The sequence below is a fragment of the Diabrotica virgifera genome, chromosome 8 (assembly GCF_917563875.1).
Source record: "Diabrotica virgifera virgifera chromosome 8, PGI_DIABVI_V3a".
Classification (NCBI taxonomy): Eukaryota; Metazoa; Arthropoda; class Insecta; order Coleoptera; family Chrysomelidae; genus Diabrotica; species Diabrotica virgifera.
This window is the reverse complement of record NC_065450.1, coordinates 63,297,874-63,321,771: the sequence shown is the minus strand read 5'-3', so window position 1 is coordinate 63,321,771 and position 23,898 is coordinate 63,297,874. Positions and strand designations below refer to the sequence as shown.

The window sequence follows — 23,898 nt, the reverse complement described above, 5'->3', positions numbered from 1 at the left end:
AATGGAATGACAATACAAACCGAATGATAACAAATAGATTTTAAGGGAAAGCCCGGGGGTAGGAATGGCAAACTTTTTTGTTCTTTTTTGGGGTCCCAAAATTGATATTCTCAGTAAAATTAAGCTTGTTCGCCCCATTTTTACATATCTCTGGCAACTGGACTAGAAAAAATCGGATTTTTATAAATTGGATTTTTAATCGGATAAAAATGGATTTTTAATATCTTTGATATTTTTGACAGATTGACAGTGTAACACACAAACGTCAACTTAAATCATTGCAGTAGGAATAAGGGACACTCTGTACAGTTTTATTAGTCTAGAGTTGTATTTTTAGTTAACACTTATATAAAAAGGTCAAGGGTTCTTGATAATTGCAGTGCCAAGGTGATATAATTATATCTAATGTTATGTATCTATCATTATACAGTAACATGCACACCAGTATTTCATTAGAATGACTGATATCCAACCTTTAAGTACTACGCACAAAAGCATCAATGTAGGGCATTCCAACATGCTATCAACATTAAATCAATATGGCGGCTGGGAGGCAAACATAATTGTTATTCTATTATTTCTTAATGTGTTTTAGATAATTTTATTTACGTTTCGTTGTAATTTTGTTTTGTACAAGGATTAATTTAACATTTTCACTGGAAGAATTAATATAATAAATGCCTCATTTCTGTTGTGTACTTACTTACTTATTATTTGTTATGTAGCGCCATAAACCAAAACTCACACACACTCACCCCCATACTTACTTATTCCTCTTCACACCATCCGGAGCATAGGGCGTCAACTGTCTGCCTCCATTCTGTCCTATCCTTTGCACTGATCTTTATTTCTACCCAGGTTTTCCCAATATCATTAATGTCTTTCTCGACATTTCTTTTCCACGTTGCTATGGGTCTATCTGGTCTTCTCTTTCCATGTGGTGTGCATTCTAGGGCTTGCCTACGTCTGTCTCATTTTTTGTTAAAAATACTTCCCAAGTACAGTGGAACCTCGATAAGTCGGCCCCCGATAACCCGGAAGTCCAGCTAACCCGGACCGATTTTCATCAGACAAACATTTTAACAATAAAAATGTATGTATTATGTTTAAACATTTTATCTGTAGCCTCTTCTGGAATGTCTTAAAAATATCGAGTTTCATTGATAAAACTTCGCTTCGACCATCGTTAATATTTGAGAGATAATGGGTATTTGTGTAATTTGAACTATACGATAGTAAAAATGACTCATGGCACACGGCGGCGGCGGCAGAGCGATGTTAATTATCTGGGGCTATCGCAAACAACAGACACCTGTTATTCCTTTATTTATTTCCAACTGTCTTTTAAAAAATTATTTTTTAAACAATGGTCTTTTAAACAATTGAAAGAGCCACTGTTCTTAAATAACATAACATTGTTCCGATGGCAGACGAAATTGACACAACCGAAACTGACTGAGTTTTTTTACCTAGAAATGAACAATACTCTATACTGTCTATCTATACTATACTCTATAAAACTATAGGTAAGTTAGATGTGTACTGTGCATATATATTTCATGTTATTTTAATTATAACGGACTTTATCTATAAGTATACCGTATTTTATTAATTTTTACCATGCTTTCCGGCTAACCCGGATTTTCGATAACCCGGATCGGCCGCGGTCCCGATTAATCCGAGTTATCGAGGTTCCACTGTAGTTAAATTTCTCTACCGTTTCTAATTCCGTGCCTGCCAGTGGTATTCACATTTCTCTTGGTGTATTTGATACGTACTAAAGCATCAATATTTAATATCATCTCGGAAGAACGTTTATCTCCAATATCCATGTTTAATAATAATAACAAAACAAAACACTGTTCTTAATTTCTACGAAATATTCAAAATATTGTCAACTTGATATGACTTGCTGAAACATCCGCTTCCTCAAAACAATGATAACTTTGAACTATTTTTATGACAAATCTCTATGTTTATAAAAGGGGATTTTTATTTGTAGCAAATCCATGGAAGAGATAATAGCGGCGACCTTTAAAAATGTATATTAACAATCAGGTCATCAGGTCATTATTTGAAGGCAATTTTTTTCTAAAATTTTCATTGTTTAAACTTTTTTGTTGACTTTTTTGTTGTTTATGGAAAATTTCAATATGATCATTAAATTTAAGGAAAAACAGGGGATTTAGATTAGGATCGAAAGATCGTACTTAGATGCCGTGTTTGTACTAAGACAAATCACACGAAAAACCATTGAATAGAACAAACCGGCCTATTTATGCTTCGCAGACCTAACATAGGCTTTCGATTGAATCAAGGTCCGAGACTTTTTACATCTATTATATAAAATAGATACAGTCGACTCGCGTTAATTCAAACCTGCGATAATTCGAACTAGGGATGGGAAAAACCTACCGGTTTAAACCTAAAATCGGTTTTTTACTTCGCAATAACCGGTTTTACCGGTTGTTTTTTTGTCCCGGTTATAACCGGTTTTTCTTTTTAAAGTAAAAACCGGTTATTAGGTTTTTACGGTGATTAGGATTAGGTTAGGTATTATTTTGGATCCCAATCATAAATATTATCCTCAAGTAACTATTCCAAACAAAACCATAATTCAAATTTTATTTTATTTTATAAAATACAGAAGCAAACTGAAAGTGCAATCTCACATCAGCCAGAAACAGTTATTAAATTTTATTATAATATTTTCTTGAAAAGGTATTTATAATCATAATATTTACATAAGAAGTGATCTGGTTGAATTAGAGGCAAACATCATCTATTTTTCACACTTAACTCTTGACATTGAAAGTGGGTGAATGACTTTTTCTGATTACCAAAAATAATGCTCTGACTATGAATATCGAATGACTGATTACGAATACGAATCTCCAAGAATTTCGCTACGTTTTCAAAACGATACACTCATACAGGAAGTATTAAATGAGTTAAAATGTACCTATTCTACAAATATACAAACGTGTTAAAAGTAATACATGTTCTTTCGATAGAACTAATTTTGATCATATTGATATTGAGTTGAATGGATTATCGCAAACTAAAGTGTAATGTAAAAGTAACTTTTTAACTTATTGGATTTTTTCGAATGAAGTTTTCGAATGAAGTAGAGGGCTAAAGAAGAATGTTGCAGTTTTTGCTGTGGAACTCTGAGAACATCATTTGGAAAAAAATTAATAAAAATATATATATATAAAAAATTATTAAAAAAAAAATACAAAAATAATTATTTATTAGTAGAATTGTTTATTATATTAGTATTAGTTTTAGGATAAGATACGAAAAAATGACTAATAAAATAAAAAATAGTAAAATTGGCGAATGGATTTAGTGTCCGCAGTCATATAAACCCAAACAAACAACAACAACTTATTGGATTAAAAAAATCAAAAACCGGTTTTTCCAAAAACCGGTTTTTTGGCCGGTTATAACCGCCAGGTTAAACCGTAAGCAAAAAAAACGGTATAACCGAAAACCGGTGTTTTGTCAAAAACCGCCATCCCTAATTCGAACCTCTTTATAATTCAAAGTTATCACGAGTTCCCTTCAAAATCTCTTTAAATTTCAAACTAAATCAATATATTTTTATGCACTTGGTAACTCGAACGAAAAAAGTCATTGCTATACTTATAACAAAACGACGCGTTAATTCGAACTCATTGGCGTCCAACACTCGACAATTCAAAGTTACAGAGAGAAAGAGGCGGAAAGATTGTAGTAAGTACAGTTTTCAAATTTTTATCAACGCGCCTTTGTTTTGTCCAATTGCTGAACGTCCAGTCCTGTACGATTGCTGCAGTCTGAGCAGCAGCAATGTGCTTTGAAGCAAACCAGTATAATACAGTTCTTTCGAAAGATAGATTAATTCACATTATGAATACATAGGTATATGTACGTACACGAATGTACCTCTAAACTTCTGTGATCGTTATAGAACAGCAGTTAATAAATAATAATGATCCACACTTAATAATTCCATCATAATGTATGATTAATGATTAATGTATACCAGTCAATAGCGAATCATCAAAAGCATCTACTCCTATAATCGAATACTCTTCATCATCATTCCTTGAGTTCGTCTCATGGCGTGGTGATCCTCTAAATATTGTTGTCTCCATTGCACTGCAGTATGCCCATATGGACGGCTTCATATATTTCTCCACCAGAGTTTTCATTTGATCTGCCCATCATGTTGGAGATTTCTTCTTGGTCTCCAGCCTTTTACCGTTCCTTTTACTACCAATAGTTCCATGGCCTTTCCTTTCTCTTTTGTATTTATTTTATCTGTTTCATCTTATCCTGTATTTGTTAAAGTTACCCTTAAGTTTAAGTTTTTAATCTAATAGCACATAAAATAATATTTAAAAAATACCATTTTATATTCTACCAGATTAAAAACAACGGAAACTCTTCTATGGTTACACCATCCGAGGATTCTAAAAATGCAAGCCATGCGGATTGTGAGACTATGGGAAGATGAGGGAATTTTAGAATTTATAATTCACATCCCATTTACTCAGGCGGTAAATTTCCAGCTAGAATGGTTTTCTTAGTACTCCAAATAGAGTAAATAAAAATTAAAAATGAATAAACATTTTCAATTTCGTTGCAGCCGAAACTGCAGTCGCATGGTATTTCTAGTTCAATCAGAGAGTATAGCAAGAATCTCTACCGGTTTCAGGGTACAAGAAACATTTTCAATCCATTTCCCCCCTACAAGATCCTTAAGAAATTTGTGTCATTATTGTATTACCAATCAGTTATTTTTAATTATTAACAATGAGCACTAAGCACGTATTAGGCGGCTGTCAATGGTGACTGCGAAAGAGATGCAACAGCTTAGTAAACAACTTACGGACTTAAACTTTGATTTTATCAGTTTCTGGCTTTCATCATAAAAATTTTTAACCGAGTTATTAAGCCTTCAGAATGACTATTTTCGCGCTTTTTAAATTTTAAATCGCGTATTACTGGACAACAATCAATTTTAGAGAAAATCACAAAAGACCTTTTTTGCTCATAATGACCCAAGTGATCTAAAAAAAAAATTGTTCGAAGTGAAAGTAGTTATTTTCCTAACAAGTGCAGAAAGTCATTCTTTTCCGCACGCGACTGCAGTTTGCCGAACGACGCGAAGCGGGAGGCGGGAGTTCGGCAAGCAGTCGAGTACGGAAAAGAGACTTTCTGCAAGAGTTAGGAACAATATTTTTTCTAAGAGTCTTTAAAAAATTACCAAATCTTAATCAATTAATTTAATTAATATGATTATTTCATTCATAGGAGATTCTGACCAATAGAAAGCTACAGAAATCTGAATTAAATCGATAATTTTTGATAATCTCCCGTCGTTAAGTATATTACGTCAGATGCCCTTCGTTACTACGAAAAAATACATTAAGGGCCGGTTGTTCGAACGCTAATCAACATTGATCACTATCAAATATTTAATTACTGTCACAACTGTCAATGTCAACTTTGGTTGGGTTGCTGAAAACATAGTTAATTATAATTATGAGATTAGTTGGTCAATTAACGTAACAATTATTAACATAATTGATTAACTAATTTCATAATTGTCATCAATAATTATGTTTTCGGCAACCCAACCAAAGTTGACATTGACAGTTGTGACAGTAATTAAGTATTTGATAGTGATCAATGTTGATTAGCGTTCGAACAACCGGCCCTCAGTGACATTAATGACAATTAATGTTTTAAAAATTATAAAAGTGATGACTTTCAATCGTCAAATATTTATAAAAACTGTGTGTTTAATGGTACTTACATAAATAAATTACAATAAAATTTTGGTTTTGAACAGTTTTATTCATGAAATAATCGCAACAAATTGCACTCGACCTCTGAAATTAATATAGAATTTTTGCTCTCGTGACACTTTGACATAATTTCACTCGCCTTCGGCTCGTGAAATTAAAACTGTCAAAGTGTCACTCGGGAAAAATTCAATAATTTCAGAGCTCTTGTGCAATTACTACTGAAAATACATACACAAATTAATTCTTTGACAAGGTTGTCAAAACCAAACTTTCAATATAATTAGTTAGCATGACGACGATCTTGGTTTTCATGACGATGATTCAAAACGACTGTTATTGTTTACCAATTTGACTTTCGAATAGTATGTCAAAATAATTTTATTTCGTCGAATTGTCGCGTTAATTTCATTAAAACAGGAACACAATAAGATATATTTGAAATAAATTAGTAAATAATATCTAAATATTAGGTTATTGCATGTATTATAATTACTTTAAGGCCATATTAACATATCTAAATTAACACGCGTGCGGAAAAGTAAAAACCGCGTGCGGAAAAGTAGCACGCGTGTGGAAAAGTAACACGCGTACGGAAAAGTGAAACTTTCTAAACTAAAATGCGTGCGCGAAAGTAGACATTTTTGCACGCTCGTAGAAAAAGATTATTTTTGTGAATTTGTTTAAAAAAAATGTTTAAATAATTTTTGGACCACGGTACCGCCTGGCACCCTCTGTATTTGTTATAAGGACCTCTTTTTGAGTAAGTTTGTGCAAAAAACTCGAATCGGAATAATTTACCTGACGGGGGCGACGATACATCTGGACTATAACTACCCTTTAAAATTATTTTTACGTGAAAGAACGTGGGTTAATAATAGAGCTGTAATTGAGTTAGGTACTGATTTGTTAAATTTGAGTATGGTATAAAAATAGCTCGAATGATTTTCTTCTAAGATTTTTTCTGCGAAAAACCTTTTATCTTTTTGTGGCTTCGTTATAATCCAATAATAGTTGGATTATAGAAAAGAGTTTCAATCGTTATTTCATTTGTTGCGTCGTGGGAACTTAGAAGATTAATTCAGGCTCGTATAGAAAATTTAGGCATAAAATGTTAGCAAGAGAATAATAATTGTGATACATCGGTATTATAAATTTGGAAAGTTATAATAAGAGGCACCAATATGATGCCAAAAATTCAGCAAATTATTTTTAAAGTTCATTATTTTCTGACAGGACTGTTTTGTATGTGTTCCTTGTTGCCAAACAAAATGTCTTAATATTGTCGTCGTAAACTGCTTTGGAAATAGGGGAAATTCCTAAAGGAAATTTTGAGCTGCTGCTTTCCCAATATTATATTACATCAAAAGACATGAAATGCTATTGGTATAGAACTAAAATCTGTGTTAAAATTATTCTACTATGTAGGTACACACATTTCAAAAAATTTTTATCGTGGAACGGATGTTTCATGATAGATGAACTAGAAAGATTCTGGAATGGCAACCAAGACAAGAGGCATGTCGAAGCAGAAAACGACCACCGACTATATGGACGGATGATATAAAATGCATCATCATAAATTAGATGCCAGAAGCTCAAGAGAGAGATAGGTAGAAGATTTTACGGGAGGCCTACCTTCAGCAGTGGACAAATATGTGCTAATTGATGATGATGATTATGATAATAACGTATGTTTCATATTTTTAGGGATTTATATCTTTTTCTAACGCATCTACTAAAAGTACTTTTATTATTATTAAATTCTGACATTAGGACTTCTTTTAGTTTACTGTATATGTACTGTAGTGGGAATAATTACTAATTATCTGTTACTAAACTAATTATATAAGCAGTGGGGTTCCTACGGTCTCCTCCATATCCCACATTTCGCTCGCCATTGTTTTCTATCCACCCATTCGTTTTCTTCAATAGCTCTATCTACCATAGACTGTTCTATGCCTTTCTTCCATGTTTCTGTAGGTCTTCCTCTTCTTCTGCTATTTATAGGTGTGTAATTTAATGCTCTTTTTGGCCATCTTTCCTCTGACATCTTCATAACATGACCATACCATAGCAATTTCTTTGTTTCTATATGGTCAACCGTGGAATATACACTCTTTGTCCGTCGTCTTATTTCCTCATTTGGTACGTGTTCTAATCTAGATACCCTGCATGCTCTACGTAAGTAATCCATCTCCGCTACTTCTATATTTTTTCTTTCCTTTTATGTGAGTCGCCAACACTCTGCTCCATAAGTTATAATAGATTACACAATTATTCTGTAGATTGTTAATTTTGTGTCCAGATTCACCTTGTTAGACCCTAGTAGACCATTTAAAATACGAGTTGCTTTCCTTCCTTGCTGTATCCTATGCTGTATGTCTCGTTTTGTAGTTCCTTCTTCTGATATTAGGTTTCCTAAATATCTATATTGCTTAATTCCTTACATTTTCTTATACTTCTTAATTCTAGTTCCGGATCTTCGGTTTCCTCTCCTATTCTCAAATATTCCGTTTTTCCCATGTTCATATATAGTCTCCATTTTTCATATTAGATCTGTAACTTTCTTAGCATATAATCCATATCATGTTCATCGTTGGCCAGAATTACTTGGTCATCAGCAAAAAACAAAATTGTTAAACAGTTTTCTTCAATCATTATTCCCATCCCAGCATCTGTTTTCCTCCATTGATCCAGAGCTTTCAGGATGTATATTTTAAATAGTGTTGGCGATACGCAGCAACCTTGCCTTAACCCTTTTGTAACAGGGAATGGTTTCGACACAGATTTTCCCTGTGTAATACAGCTTTTCGGGTGTTGATACATATTTTGAATTGCTCGCACATATGATTCACTTATGCCTATCGTCGTCAAAATTTCAAAGAGTTTCTTTAATTTAAAGGTACCGTGTCGTAGGCTTTTTCCAGATCAATAAATGTTAGGTGAGTAGACAGATTCCTTGCTTTTCTTTTCTCTATTACTTGTTGCATCACGAATATGTTATCTGCTCACGATCTACCGGCGCGAAAACCACTTTTTTCTTTTATGTCCCGAATTTCTAACTCCACCCCTTTCTTTAAAAACTAATTAATAATTATTAATAATCTGTCTAAAATAATTATTTGTCATTAAAAACTTATTTTTAAAAAGATCTTGCAACAATGGCAGTCGGAATAACATCTAATTTTCTTTTGAACCTATTTAAAAATGAAAAGGAATTTACCAGATACGACAACGCTGCCTGTGATAACATCCAATTATAGACAAATTACTCGTTATCTATTACTAAAATAACAATATTGTACAAAAAGATAAAAAAGTCATTTTGACTTGATTATAGTGTCCTAATTTATGTACCTACTCGTAAATTGATGCTAAAAATTTACTTCATGTAGGTAGTTGACTGTATTCTATGTATTAATAAAAATAGTTTTGGTACTCCACCCTTAGTCCTGATTGGGTGAAGTGAGTAGGTTAATAACTATTAGTGTTGGTCCCAAGCCCGTGTAAAAGGGAAGGGTTTGCGCCAGGAAAAGCATCCGACAGGAAAAAACCTTGCTAAAACCATAGAAAGAAGGTATTTGAAAAACAGTTCAGGGGCTTAGGCGGTTCCCCGTAAGCGACGCGCAGTTGCAGCTTCGCCATACCACTGCGAAAAGTGAGCTAGGGCTACCCCTTACAGAACGGAAAGAACCAAAGGAGCTAGTCTTAAGGATTGCAACCTAAGCAAGTCAGAGATATGACAGCTAAAGCAAGAGAGCTTGGTAGTGTAACGATGAAGTGAAACAAAAGGTTAAGAAGAAGAAGAGGATAGAAAGAGATTTGAGAGGTCTAAAAAAGGAAAATAAGGATACATAGAAGATAGCAAAATGGAAAACAAAACGCCGCTGTACCTATTGCTAAGGAAAGATCTTCTACAGAAGTGTATGAAAAGTTACCAGAGGGGATGAAAAGGTTTTTTAACATTGCTAAAGCATGGGACAGTCATAGAATGTCTTCAGTTACCTGCGCCAGATTACGAGTGCAGGTGGAAGAATGTTAAGATCCAATGTTGAAATAGCGCAAAGATGGTATGGGTAATTTAGAAAGTTGCTAACTGAAGACGACGAAAGAAAGGACACAGGGTGCGGCAACCCTCTGAAAATGTAATACCAAGAATATGAGACCTAAGGTCGAAGATTCAAATAGAATGAAGAATGGTACGACAGTAGGACAAGATGGTATCACTGTGTAAAGATAAAGGGGATATTCAGGACTGATATTAACGAAGAAAAGGTGTATATTTAAAAATAGAATAATCTGAAGTGAGTTGAAGACGACGCCCGACGCCGCTAAAAATGCTTTGCCGATATGGATTGGTTAGTGACAACCTTATAAAATATATCATCATGATCTCACATTGACGAGATATACCTAGTATTAAGTATTAAGTGTTATTTTGAACTTATTTACATATTTATTGTATTTATATTTGCTTACTTTTTATAAGATTTATATGTATTATCAGCTCATCTTTTTATAGTATTGTTTTGCAATACATTTTTATTCCTGGTAAAACCAAAAAATTGTAATATAACGGTTTACTAAGATTAACTGAATTCTATAAATTGAAAATTACTGAAATCCTTGAAGTCATATTGCGCAACAATAATAGAGACAAAAAATAGATCAACCTGAAACAATTTAATATTGTATGATGTAAATTGTAGAAACTACGCCTGTTGCAATTAGTAAGTACCTACGCAATTGTTGACAGTAATAAAGCACATTTTGCATTTTTTTTTTAAATACTGACGGCCCAAAAAATGCAACATCTAGAACAAATATTTTTTTAAATATTTATTTATGGAAGTATACATTATAATATTCTTATCATTTGATAACATAAGCTTTCGATCGCATGCAAGTCGAAGACGTCATACACCTTCTGTATAGCAGAAACATACCAATCAATATATTATACAAACCATCGAAAACATCTATGTACTTCCATAATCGAATACAGGCAAAGATAAATGGAAAACTAACACAGTTTATGCCAGTACAAAGCAGAATCAAACAAGGTGACTCGAAGCACACTGCGCTTTAATATAATAATGGACGAAATAGGTTACAGAATGGGAAACAAAGAAATCCAAATATTATGTTATGCAGACGACGCCGCATTAATCGCCGAGAAAAAGACGATCTTCAAAATTAACACACATCTTCAATAAAACAGCCAATACTTCAGGGAAATAAGGCAAAAATATGCCATGTTCGGGACACTTGAGCAGCCAGGTTGCAAATGGGTTTTTTGGGTACTATATACCTAATATATTATACATACAAAAATGCCCGTCACAGTTCGGACGAGAAATTTAGTTATTAACAAATAAGTGTCAAAAATGGCAGTTTTTTCGTTTAAATCGCTACGGGTAAAAATAGGGTAGTTCAATATCCTATTTATACTGTTATTCTTTTAGTAGATGAGCGAAAGTTTAAAATGGCAGTTTTTGAATTTCGTTTCGATCATTTGTTGCTTCAGAAATTGCAAAATAAGACTAAAATTTCGAAAATAAAAAAATTGCTATAACTTTTGTGAAAATGACCTTAAGACTTTCATATTGCACGAAAAGTTGAAACAAACAGTCCATATAATGTACAAAAATTTTTAAGACGATTCGTCAATTAGTTTAAATTTTATTCAATTTGTTTATCCCAATGAGCTTTTTTTCGCAATATTATTGTTCAGAAAATAGTAATGTAATAGCAATTCTGTGAAAACCACATGAAAGAAGAAAAGTCATGATTTCAAAGTGTTTTAAAAAAATCATTAAAAATTCATTTTTATTATTCCGAAAACATTTTACTAAAGTAGGGTCATTTTTAGTTCATAAACAATTTGAATAACTTTGTTAATATTGACTGTAGATTAAAACTGCTTTGGGATTTAAAGAGCTGGTATTTTTATACGAATTTAAAAAAAAAACACTTTTTGCCTAGGTTAATTACAGTCAAAGTTTGCCACTTTTTTATTTAATTGACAGCTACTTTGTTTATAACAATTAAGCAACCCAACTAGCGCCTTTTCGAAGTTGAAGGTATATAGTTTATGTGTAAAAGTTTGAGTAAACTTTAAACTTCAACAGAGTTGTTAATAAAGCTTTAAAATGACGTTCTAACGAAAATCGACTTGTGGTCGGTGGAAATGAATTATTAAAATCCGTGCACTCAAAAAATGAAACTGATTCTTCAAACATATGCTGCGATTAATATCTCCAGAACTTATTGATGGATTTTGATCATAACTTTTTTAAATTGTATGTACTCGTAGTCTTGTAGAGTACGTTATGTACGTAAATCCCCACCTAACATTTCAAATGTTAGGGGGAGTTCCCCTTATCACTCAGGAATATTAAAAATAGATTACGACCGATTCTAAGACCTACCGAATATACATATATAATTTCATAAAAATCGGTCAAGCGGTCTCGGAAGAGTATGACAACTAACACTGTGACAGGAGAATTTTATAGATGTAAATATATAGATGGGTATTAACAAATAGGGGTTGGTGATGGAAAAGTGTAAATTAAGGGTTGTATGTATTTTTTAATCCTACATCATATAAAATTAAGATAGATAATTTTGTCCAAAAAAATAAAAAAAAATGTCAGGGTGGCAACCCCCCTTATAACTTATGGGTATGAAAAATAGATTAAAACCTATTCTCAGTCCCATAGGATACACTTGTAAAATTTCATAAAAATCGGCCAAGCCGTTTCGGAGTAGTATGGTAACTAACACTGTTACAGGAGAATTTTATGTTTATTGAAGTACATAACTGTGAATTAAATAATAAAAGTGGCTAACTTTGACCTAATTGACATAGGCGAAAAGGTTTTTTTTTGAAAATTTTTGTAAAAATACCAGCTTTTGAAATTCCAAGGTAAATTTACTCTACAGTCAATATTAACAAAGCTATTCAAATTGTTTTCAAGCCAAAAATGACTCTACTTTAGTAAAATGTTGTCGTAGTGACAAAAATTACTTTTTAATGATTTTTTTCAATAATTTGAAAACAATACTATTGTTCTTTCATGTGGTTTTCACAGAACTTCTATATAATTATTATTTTCTGAACAATAACATTACAAAAAAAAGCTCTTTGGGATAAACAAATTGAATAAAATTTAAACTAATTGACGAATCGTCTTATAATTTTTTGTGCTGTATATGAACTCTTTGACTCAACTTTTTGTGAAATAATATAAAAGTCGTAAGTTCACTTTCGCGAAAGTTATAGCAAATTTTTTATTTTCGAAATTTTAGTATTATTTTGCAATTTTCGAAGCAACAAATCATCGGACCAAAATTAAAAAACTGCCGGTTTAAACATTGTCTCATCTACTAAAAGAAGAATACTATAAATAAGATATTTAATTATCGTATTTTTACCTGTAGCGATTTAAACGAAAAAACTGCCATTTTTGACCCTTATTTGTTAATAATTAAAATTCTCGTCCGAACTCTGACGGGCATTTTTGTATGTATAATGTATTAGGTATATAGTACCCAAAAAACCCATTTGCAACCTGGCTGCTCTAGTGTCCCGACAAAAACCTTATTTCCCTGGAGTGCAAGAAATACAATATGATAATGTCAGTAGAAAAAACCAAATGTATGACATTTAAATACCCACTACGATATAAAACAATAATAAAGCAGGCAGCAAGGTCTAGATATCTGGAAATAGCTGTTAATTCGATAAATGCCCCATAGAGTTATTGAGTGTATAGAAAATGAAGGAGGATCCACTCATTATTAATTTTTCGACGAAAATGACATTGCCAATTTTTTGATTATCATGTTAAAAATATTACAATATACACTTCCATAAATAATTATTTAAAAAATATGTTTGTCCTTCTAGGTGCTGCATTTTTTGGCCATCAGTATATCCTGTTAAAACTGAAAATGTCCGTTTATTTTGTTTGTAAACAATTTTGTTTGTGACAAGAAAGTGCATCTGGTAGTTTTGAGATAATAAACTGCTTGGTATGCAGAATCAGTCGACATTACCATAAAGATACAATAAGCGCATTCCTTTGTTTTAATTAAGGTTATTGCCAGTTGTAAGACGTAATTATAATTAATATGAAAATAAAAATATGCGACAAAGTTTACATAAAACTTATATTATCGCGTGAAACAAAAGATTGATTATAAAATTATACAATGGTTTGTAATGTTGAAAAATCAATAAATGTAAAAAATAAAATTTTTAAGATTTTTATAGCATATTGTAATAGTAAAGTTTTCCATTTTAGTGGGGACTTTCCATTTTTAATTTTATTTTTTATTTCCAATAATCGTTTTTTCCCATTATAGCGCCTCTATCCACAATTTGAAAAAATGTTTCGAATAAAAGTTGCTTATTTTTACGTAAAGAATCCAAATCTGAAATAAAAATTTGGGGCTCTTATTTAAGATTTTAAAGTAACCCTCCAGCCCGAAAGAAATAGTGTAACTCTATTCTGGGTGCCAGGACACACCAGGATATACGGTAATGAGAAAGCAGCTGAGCTGGCAAGGAACGGTTCATCAACTTCATATTTTGGCCCAGAACCTGCTCTAGGAGTACCTAAAACAATAATTAGGGGACAAGTCAGGGAATGGGTCAAAAACAAACACAAAGAATACTGGGGGAACGTACCTGGTCAGCGACACGGGAGGCCCTTAATAAGGGAACCCTCAAAACGGAGAGCTGAGGAACTAATAAAATTACATAGGAGTCATCTCCGCATAATTACAGGTCTTCTCACGGGTCACTGTGCTCTCAAAGGACACCTGAATAGAATTGGGCTGTACGAAGGGAACCTTAACTGCAGACTGTGCAATAGGGGAACTGAAACAGCATATCATGTACTGTACGAGTGTGAGGCTTTGGATCACAAGAGGCAGGCTATTTGTGGACAACCAAAATTAAGTCCAGCAGAATATGCCACCCAACCCATGCTAGGGATGTACAATTTGGTACGTGGAACCAAGCTTGTGGATTGGGTGACATGAAAGGTAGGATGGTTGGCACAATAAGCCCATGAGGCTGCAGTGCCTTCGGAGACATATGTCAGACGACCTCAAAAAAAAAAAACCCTCCGGCCCACCTCCGTGGGGGGTCGTGTTTGGTACCATTTGATAGATTTTTTTAAAATATTTAAGTGTATTTTGCAGTTTTTCGATCTAATGTTTATTTTGCGAAATATCGCGGGATTTGTGTTTAAAATTTTAAATTTACCCCCCACCCCTCTCCGTGGGGGGTCATATTTGGTATTATTCGATAGATTTTTGAAAAATATCAAACATATTTTTTAGTTTTTCGATCTAACGGTTATTTCGCAATTTTTTGTGAAATTTTTAACTCGCCCATTTCCTTGCGCCCTGTTCAAATCGTCAGATTTTTGAAATATACACTGTCTTGCATGTCCTTAACTTATCTTATCTTAATCTGAAAATTTCGAGTATTTTTAAGGATAGACTTTTTTGTCCCCCCCTTAACGAACTCCTCTGTGTTAAGAGTCAATATATGGTAGAGGTACATCTGCAGGGCACCATTCTTCCCATATGATAATCTGACGCGCTCGAGTAACTGCAAAAATCCCCGCTTGGGCTCCCCTACCATAAGATAAAATTTAAAAAGTTACATATTTCTATTATGGCAGTCAATGAGGTTATTTGGCTCCGAATTCCATCCTACTACATCGATTTATTTGATATTTTCTCAAAAAGTAAAGAATAGCTCAAGAAACAAAGTCTACTCTATGTCGATGTGCGCTTTTATCTTGGGGGTGGTTCCCACCCTTTTTCGGGGGTGTAAAATTTTTTGGTTAAAATAACCACGGAAGTGGTGAGAGAACCTAATTCTGAGCAAGAACTGTTCAATAATTTTTTTTTGAAAACTAAATAAATTTTAAGTTATTCATGGTTGAAAATTGGCCGTTTTCATTGAAAAATGACACCTTTTCGCGCTGTTTTTTCGAATCCCTTAAAATCTATGCATCTAACGAAAAAAACTACACAAATCCTTTTTGTAGCTTATAAAAAAACAAAGAGATTCGTTCCTTCATATATCTTCTAGTTATAATATAAAAAGAGATATGGTAGGTGAGAAGAGTTTGTTTTTTTTGGTGCATGCTGAAATCGGTGTATTCAACTTGAAATAAAAGAGAAACAGTCGAGTTTAGTTGTATAATGCTACCAGTACTTTTGTAGTGATTGAAAAGACCTTTAGAATGAGCAACATTAAATATCGATTACATTCAAAGTAAGCGAGATATGCTGCAAAAAATATTGATGACTAATGGAATTTAAAAAAAAATGTGAAAAGTACATTTAACCCCTCATCCATCAGAATTTAAATGTATTGTTTTCCTTCTCCAATACTTTTTATTATAGTGTTATTTCAATGTTCAAAAAGTTGGACGGGTTTAAAATGAATAATTTTTGAAAAAAATAAGATCAAAATATAGAGCGCATTTTTAAATTTTCTTAAGAATCTTCCTTTTCTCCATGTAACTCGAAAATGATAAGAGATACGAAAAAAAGGCACCACACAAAAATGTAGGATTTTGTTGAATACAAATTTTGTTTTGTGTTTTATTATTGTATCTCTTATCATTTTCAAGTTACATGTTGAAAAAGAAGATTTTTAAGGAAATCTAAAAATGCTCTATAAATTGATCTAATTTCTTTTTCAAAAACCATTCATTTTAAATCCGTCCAACTTTTTAAACCCCGTCCATAATACTATAATAAAAGGTATTGTATAAGTTAAATGATGCATTAAAATTCTGGTGGATGAGAGGTTAAAAATATACTCTCATTTTTTCTTAAAATACATTAATCATCAATTTTTTTGCAGCATATCTCGCTTAGTTTGAATGCAAAGTACCTTTAATATTGCTCATTTTAAAGCTCTGTTTAAGCACTACAAAAGGTGTTGGTAACATTATACACCTAAAATCGACCGTTTGTCTGTTATTTCAAGTAGAATACAACGATTTGAACATGCACCAAAAAAACAAACTATTTTCACCTACCATATCTCTTTTTATATTATAACTAGAAGATTTATAAAGGAACTAGTCTCTTTGGTTTATTATGAGCTACAAAATATTTTATATAGTTTTTTTAGTTAGATGGATAGTTTTTAAAATATTTGCACAAAACCGTTGGAAAAGGTGTTATGTTTCAATGAAAATGGGCAATTTTCAACCACGAACAACTCAAAAAATATTGAGTTTTAAAAAAAAATTATAGAAAAATTTTTGCTTAAAATTAAGTTCTCAAGCCACTTTCGTGGTTATTTTAACCAAAAATGTTCTACCCAAGAGTAGGGGTGGGAACCACCCCCAAGATAAAAGCACACATCGGCATAGGGTAGACTTTGAATTAGGAGATAAGTAGAGGCTATTCCCAAAATTTCATTAAAATCCATGCAGTAGGATAGAATTCGGAGGTAATATCCTATTTTTGCTCCCATTGACTGGCGTATATCGATTTTTGTTATTTTTTAGGGAGATATTACTTATATTATTTATGTAAATATAATATACAGTGAGTCACATTTAGGATGAAGACACCCCTATATTTCGGGTATCAAACTAAATGCAGATTTGAAGTTTTGCAGTCATTCAACCTTATGGTTCACATTTTTTAAGATACTCAACCGGAATTTAAACCAGATTTTAAACGCGGCCTACCGCGAATCCACAAACAGGGTGAATTTTCGATGTTTTGTTTGGAGTTAGAGATATCGGAAAAAGTTATTTAGAAAATTTGTTCCAAATATTATTATCACATATCACATATCAAATTTCATGACAAAATTCGCACTTTTAATTTTTTTAGTATTTCTTGCCAGGACCCTAAAACATATAATTGACTGTCCCTAGATGCATTTACAACCAATTGTAGGTTTGTCGACCCAGACTACAAATCAATACATACTAAAAAAACTAAAAGTTCGAATTTTGTCATGAAATTTTGTATGTGTGAGAATAATATATGGAACTACTTTTTAAAATAACTTTTTCCGATATCCCTATCGCGAAGCAAAATATCGAAAATTTACCCAGTTTGTGCAGTCGCAACAGCCTGCGTTTAAAATTTAAATTTCAGTTGGCTATCTTAAAAAATGTGAACGATCAACCTGTATGACTGAGCAAAATTTCAAATCTATATATATTTTGATAGCCGAAATATAGGGCTGTCTTCTTCTTAAGCGCGATACACTGTACATACATATCATATTAATTATAAATTAATATCCCAGATCCGTTTATTTAAATTAAAATATAAAACGCCTTTAAAGGATTGCTCTCATTGAATAAATTGTTTTAAACTAAATGTTTGAAACGAGTCTTTTGTACTTTACAAGAGTAGGTAAATATATCACAATAATAAAATTCAAATTATTTGTTGAAAAATTTAATTAATTGATTTTTTAGGCAATAGGTATTCGATTTTTCCGGGATGTGAAAATAGCCGCTTCTATCATTTTATAGAGCTACCGAAATTAAATAAAAAATTATAAAAGAGATGGATAAAGGCAGTTTTTGTTTTCATTTGATTCAGAGTTGGACCACCATCTCCATATAGCTATTTCAGCATCTATGCATCCTCAATGGAGCTATGCAGTCACAACTTTAAAACAAAATCACCAAACCCTGCCTATTTAAGGGAAAACATCGCGATGCAAAACAAAACTAAAACAAAATCAACAAACCCTGCCTATTTAAGGGAAAACATCGCGATGCAAAACAAAACTAAAACAAAATCAACAAACCCTGCTGGTTTAACGGAAAACATCGCGATGCAATGAATTCACCAGACGAAAAGTCCCAGATGCAAAGGTTACTACTTCTATACAATTAGAATAATTGAAGTAAAAATAATAAAAAATAATTTAAATCCAAGACTTTTCGTTAAGAAACTGCTTTCTGGCTGCATCCCTTATCTCCGGCTTTTACAATATATTATAAGCACAAGAGACGACGAATATAGAAGAAAGCAAATAAAGGACACTTAAGCCACGTATTTACCTTCTTTTCGTCTAGGAAAAGTACCTTAGGCCACGTATTTACCTTCTTTTCGTCTAGGAAAAAATCATACTTCAGCGTACCATAGAAACCGACATTGCAATTTTTTCAGCGCGCTCTAATTTGAAGTTCCATTCTAAAAAACGGAGCTCGGACAGGCGGTATTTTACTAGCAGGCACCATCTACTTGACTCCTTCTCTTATAATCTGTTCAATATTCAGCTCCAAATGTTAATAAACGGTGGAATTTGATTTTAAGAACACAATTCTATTTTCAAGGAACAAGACAATTTCTCAACACACACACACACAAACACACACATACACTATACACTACCCTACAATCTAATTGCGACTGGCTGAATGACTAATATCTATGCCACTAAAAAACAGTTATTAATCTCGGTCATTTGTTTATGTATTTTAATTTAGAAAATCGCAAACTAAAAAACGTTTTATGATCTATAACTTTTGTTTGAACCATTTTTCTGTAAAACTTATAGGACACGGTTTTGCACAAAAAATGATTTTTTTACTTTTTTACGATTGTTTAAAGAAACAAAGCAAAATCAGCAGTACGTCTTCAAGGATTTGTCATCAGATATCCCTCATCTCATATACCTTTTAGAACCTTCAAACACCTGTATTGTAGATCAGTTCAATACACACAGTACTTACCGTATTTTTTTATTTCAGGTACCACTCTATCCAAGATGACCGCAGTTTATCACAAGACGAAACCAAAAACAAACGCCACTTCATTCACCTGTATACAACGACCTCGATGAACGGAAAACCTGTGTGTTACATGGACGTCTACCAGATATACTCAGCTTCAGATGAAGAACATCTAAGAAGCGTTTGCTCCAAAGGCGTCCCTAACAAAACGTACTACAGGCACAAGGAACGACTTACCAAAGAGAGGTCCTACATTCCAGACGAATGGAAAGATTACTCTATAATGGCTGTTTGATTCATTTTTGATTCACATGGAATTTAAATCTGCGATATTACCGAGTAGTTTTCTCGAACGAAAGAATTGATGCAGATCATCAAATGTAGGAGAAGTCGGTTTTAAATATCATCATTTACGTCCTCTGCTGGACTTAAGTCTCCCTTAATTGTTTCCACACTTCATGGTTTTATGCTAATTGTTGCCAGTTTTTACCCATCTGCCTGAAATCATCTGTCCATCGTGTAGGAGGTTTTATATATCATCCGTAATACCTGTTCTTTTTTTAAGATCTTCATTTCTTATTTTATCCCGTAGGGTTACGACCAGTTTGGATCTGTCCATACGCCTTTGAGCAAACCTCATTTTCGACGCTGTTGCCTTAGTTAGAGTCAGTGTCTCTGCTCCATATGTCATTACCGGTAACACACATTGATCAAACGCTTGTCTTTTTAAACTGATCGACATACTGCTTCTAAATACGTCTCTCGGCGCTCCGAGTTGCCCAATCAAGAGACTTAAACTTTTGCTTGAGCGGTTTTCAACATATCATGACAAAATTAAGGAGAGGGGGGTATGATTTGAAATTTTTTTATTTTTTATTATGTGAAATAAAAGTGCATAACTTCAAAAATACTTTCTACAAATTTCAGATTGATAGGAGCAAAATTGCCGGAAATACAGCATGTTAAATATCCCTACCTTCGACTCACTTTGCAGCAGCTTCGCGCCAGTGCGCTTGAGCGTACTTATGAGAAACGTTCAACAGCTGTTCCACTTCTCTTCTGTAAATTACTCCGCGATTCAAAATCATATTCCGAAGTGCATCACTTTACGATTTGACAGACAAAAAAGAAATCAAACTTGTCAAAACTTTGAAAGCGTTTTTCTCAAATGCCTTTTTCAAAAGCGGTAGATATTGTAAGTCAAAAAGAACTGGACCAATCCACCTGAAAATTTGCATATATTTTCTTTAAACATCTCGTGAGGTAAGGCTATCCAGATATTTTTTGTTTTATGCTTATTTTTTGTTTAACAATAATAAATATTCTGATTTTGATACGTTTTATAGAAAATTTGGTTATTTTGATTTCTGAGTGCTACCATAAAGTCAAAAATCGTTAAAACTATAAAGAACTTAACAGTATTACCTCGATAAACTCATAAGCTAATAAAATCTTTAAATTTTTTGTTTTACATGATAAGACGAGTTCTGATGTCCACCGCAAAATCTATTTTTGGAGGTGTTTGTTAAAATTTGCTATCGTTGGTCATTTTTCAATATTTTGCCTTGAAATTTGTTTTGAATATTCTTTGAATTGTACTGAAATAGATTATTTAATTTGAAAATACATAATATATTTCTGCCATAGTTAAAAAAATCACAAAAATGTGCTTGAAATGTTGATTTCAAATCGTACCCTCCTTCCTCAATCAAAGTCAGCAATGCAGGAGAGAAACAGTACTAGAAGGGCGATTTTAACATCAATAGTTATCAATACAAGTAGGATTTATTATGTGAAAAATTTCTCGAATTTGGGTACTATGTGTAATTTAAATCGAAGGATCGTAAAGGAGTACTTATACAAATTATATATACACTCACAGACAAAAATATCTCACATTATACTTTGAGTACGGTTTTGAACTACATTTTTTTCTTTTTGAAAAGTTTTGTAATTTTTATTGCTAAATAAGTTGTGCTTGACTATTCTACGTATATCCCTTAACGAAAATTTTTATATGTAAAACGGTCCATAGTAAATTCAGGAATAAAAATAAAAAATAATGATTGAAGATAAAATATGTATTATTTTTGTCTGTGAGTATATTTAAGCATTTATGGAAAGGTTTATTTCGCAAATATTATCATTGACGACTGACGACTCAGTAATCCGCAAGCAAATGAAAATAAGAGATAATGTACAACACACTAAGTATACCCTTAGCCTAATTTGCTCTTTATTTGTTTATAATAATAATAAAGATAAAGAAGGATTTTAACATTACATATTACATTCACATATCCAACAATCGTTAGACTGAACCGTTTAAAAACTATCCCTCCAAATCAGGATTAAAATTATTTATTATAACCAAAATTAAGAAAAAATAAATGTTAAATTTAATGACGCGTTACAAAACACATCATATCGGTAATCGAAAAATTTGGTTATGCGACGTTGTCAGATCAATCGGGTGTCAAAGGTTTTTCGGATTTTTATTTGTTACCAGTTTCACAGTAAAATTTCCTTCTGCATATATTTTAAAACAAAGTGTATAATTTCATGGGATTGTGCACTTTGTGCCTCATTTTTCCCGGCTCTTGTAATATTCATGTTTATTAAAAAGAAATAATAATATAAAAAATATTTTCTAAATAAACAACTATTCGACGGTTTTATCTGGCAATATCGCAAAACTAATGATTTCGAGCATAATTCATTTTAAATGGATGTTTACTATTCGCACCAACGCGTTCAACTGAGGTTCCCTCTCCTTGATTTGCTACGTGAGTTACCTTCGCAATTTCAGATATATTTGTACGCTTGTACCGACGTGTCTCTATGGGGTTCTTCAGGATATTAATTAGTTAACTTGTCTTGTTACCATAAACCAAGAACCTTTTCCTATGTTTGATGACCTGTAAGATACCATCGATTGTGAGATTGTGATCAATTTGATTTTATTATAATAATAAAAATGATTGATTTGCAGCTCACCTATATGCGTGAAGAGTACATGAGTCTTATACTTAACATACGCTTGTTATTTTTTCCTTAGAAAGGATAATATAGAATATAAAACCTTAACACACCATGTACATAATTCTTTGTAACTTTCGACTGATTAGATTTAACATACTTTTATTAAAAATAAATTTAAAAAAATGCGTTTTGTGTCTTTATTTATCCCATTCACATATCCCTCAAGAAAATACCATCCTTCAAGAGTCCGTACCTTGGTGGACAAAAACAGTAATTAATACACAATAGTTGTCTTTGTGAACAATCTTGTAATCCTAGATGAAGAACTATCAAACGCAAATATGAAAATTAATACAGAGAAAACAAAAACAATGATAATTTCAAATACGAGGAAGACACACGCAATAGAATTAGACAGGAAACAACTAGAGCAAGTGGCATAGTTTAAATACCTAGAAGTCATAATTGAATCAAATGGTAAACAAGACATGGAAATAAACGAGAAAATGGGACGAACAGAAAGCTTATTTAACACTATGAAAACAATATTTTTGGGGAAAAAAAGATACCGGAGAATGTAAAAATGGCAGTCGTTAGATCAGTAGTTAGACCAACAATCATGTATAGCAGCGATACATGGACATTGACGATGAGACAAAAATCCATGGAAATGAGGTTCCTGAGGAAAATAGCAAACACAAAGAGCACAGAGAAAATACGAAACGAAACAATTACTAGACAAAACCTAAAACTAGAACCAATCAATGAAAAAATAGTAGAGGAACTTAGATGGTTCGGGCACGTGTGTAGAATGTCAAACGAGAGACTAACAAAATGAGTATTCGAAACGAGAGTGCAGGGGGAAAACAAAAGAGGAAGACCAAGAGTTATGTGGGTCGATGAAATCAGGAAAGAAGTCGAGAAGAAAGGATTGACATTGAAAAGTGCAAGAAACCTAACACAAGATCGGAAAGCATGGAGACTACAATGCCAAACCCAACTCCACCAACCTTGCACCTAAAGGTAGAAAGGCTTAAGACTAAGTAAGCAAGTAAGTTGACTTTGTTCCTCTCTCAAAAAGAGTTGGTACTAGGAGTACACTCAAAGTTTTACACAAAGCCATCTAGTGGAAGTTACTGTACTTCGTAAATATGTATAATTTTAGTTGCTATGTTTTCAAATGGACAGCTGAATGTCTCTTCTGCTCAGCTTTGTTGAAAATAGTCTGACAATGATGAGATGAGGTGTCCTGTGTAGATCATTGACCTTCTGTTTTTCTCAATGACATACAATGAGCCTATAACAAACTGAGAATCGTATAACAAACTGAGAAACATATCAATCAGACCGATAAT

General features: G+C 32.7%; 1 protein-coding gene across 1 annotated transcript in view; it reads left to right on the top strand.

Annotated features, from left to right (window-relative positions):
- The window catches only part of LOC126890579 (uncharacterized), a 40,833-nt gene extending 18,105 nt beyond the window's left edge, over positions 1–22,728 (top strand). Inside the window, exon 2 of the mRNA XM_050659643.1 lies at positions 19,580–22,728. Coding sequence (XP_050515600.1) covers positions 19,580–19,856 — 277 coding nt within the window. The 3' untranslated portion in view covers positions 19,857–22,728. The remainder of the gene's footprint in view (positions 1–19,579) is intronic.
- Positions 22,729–23,898: the final 1,170 nt, after the last annotated feature.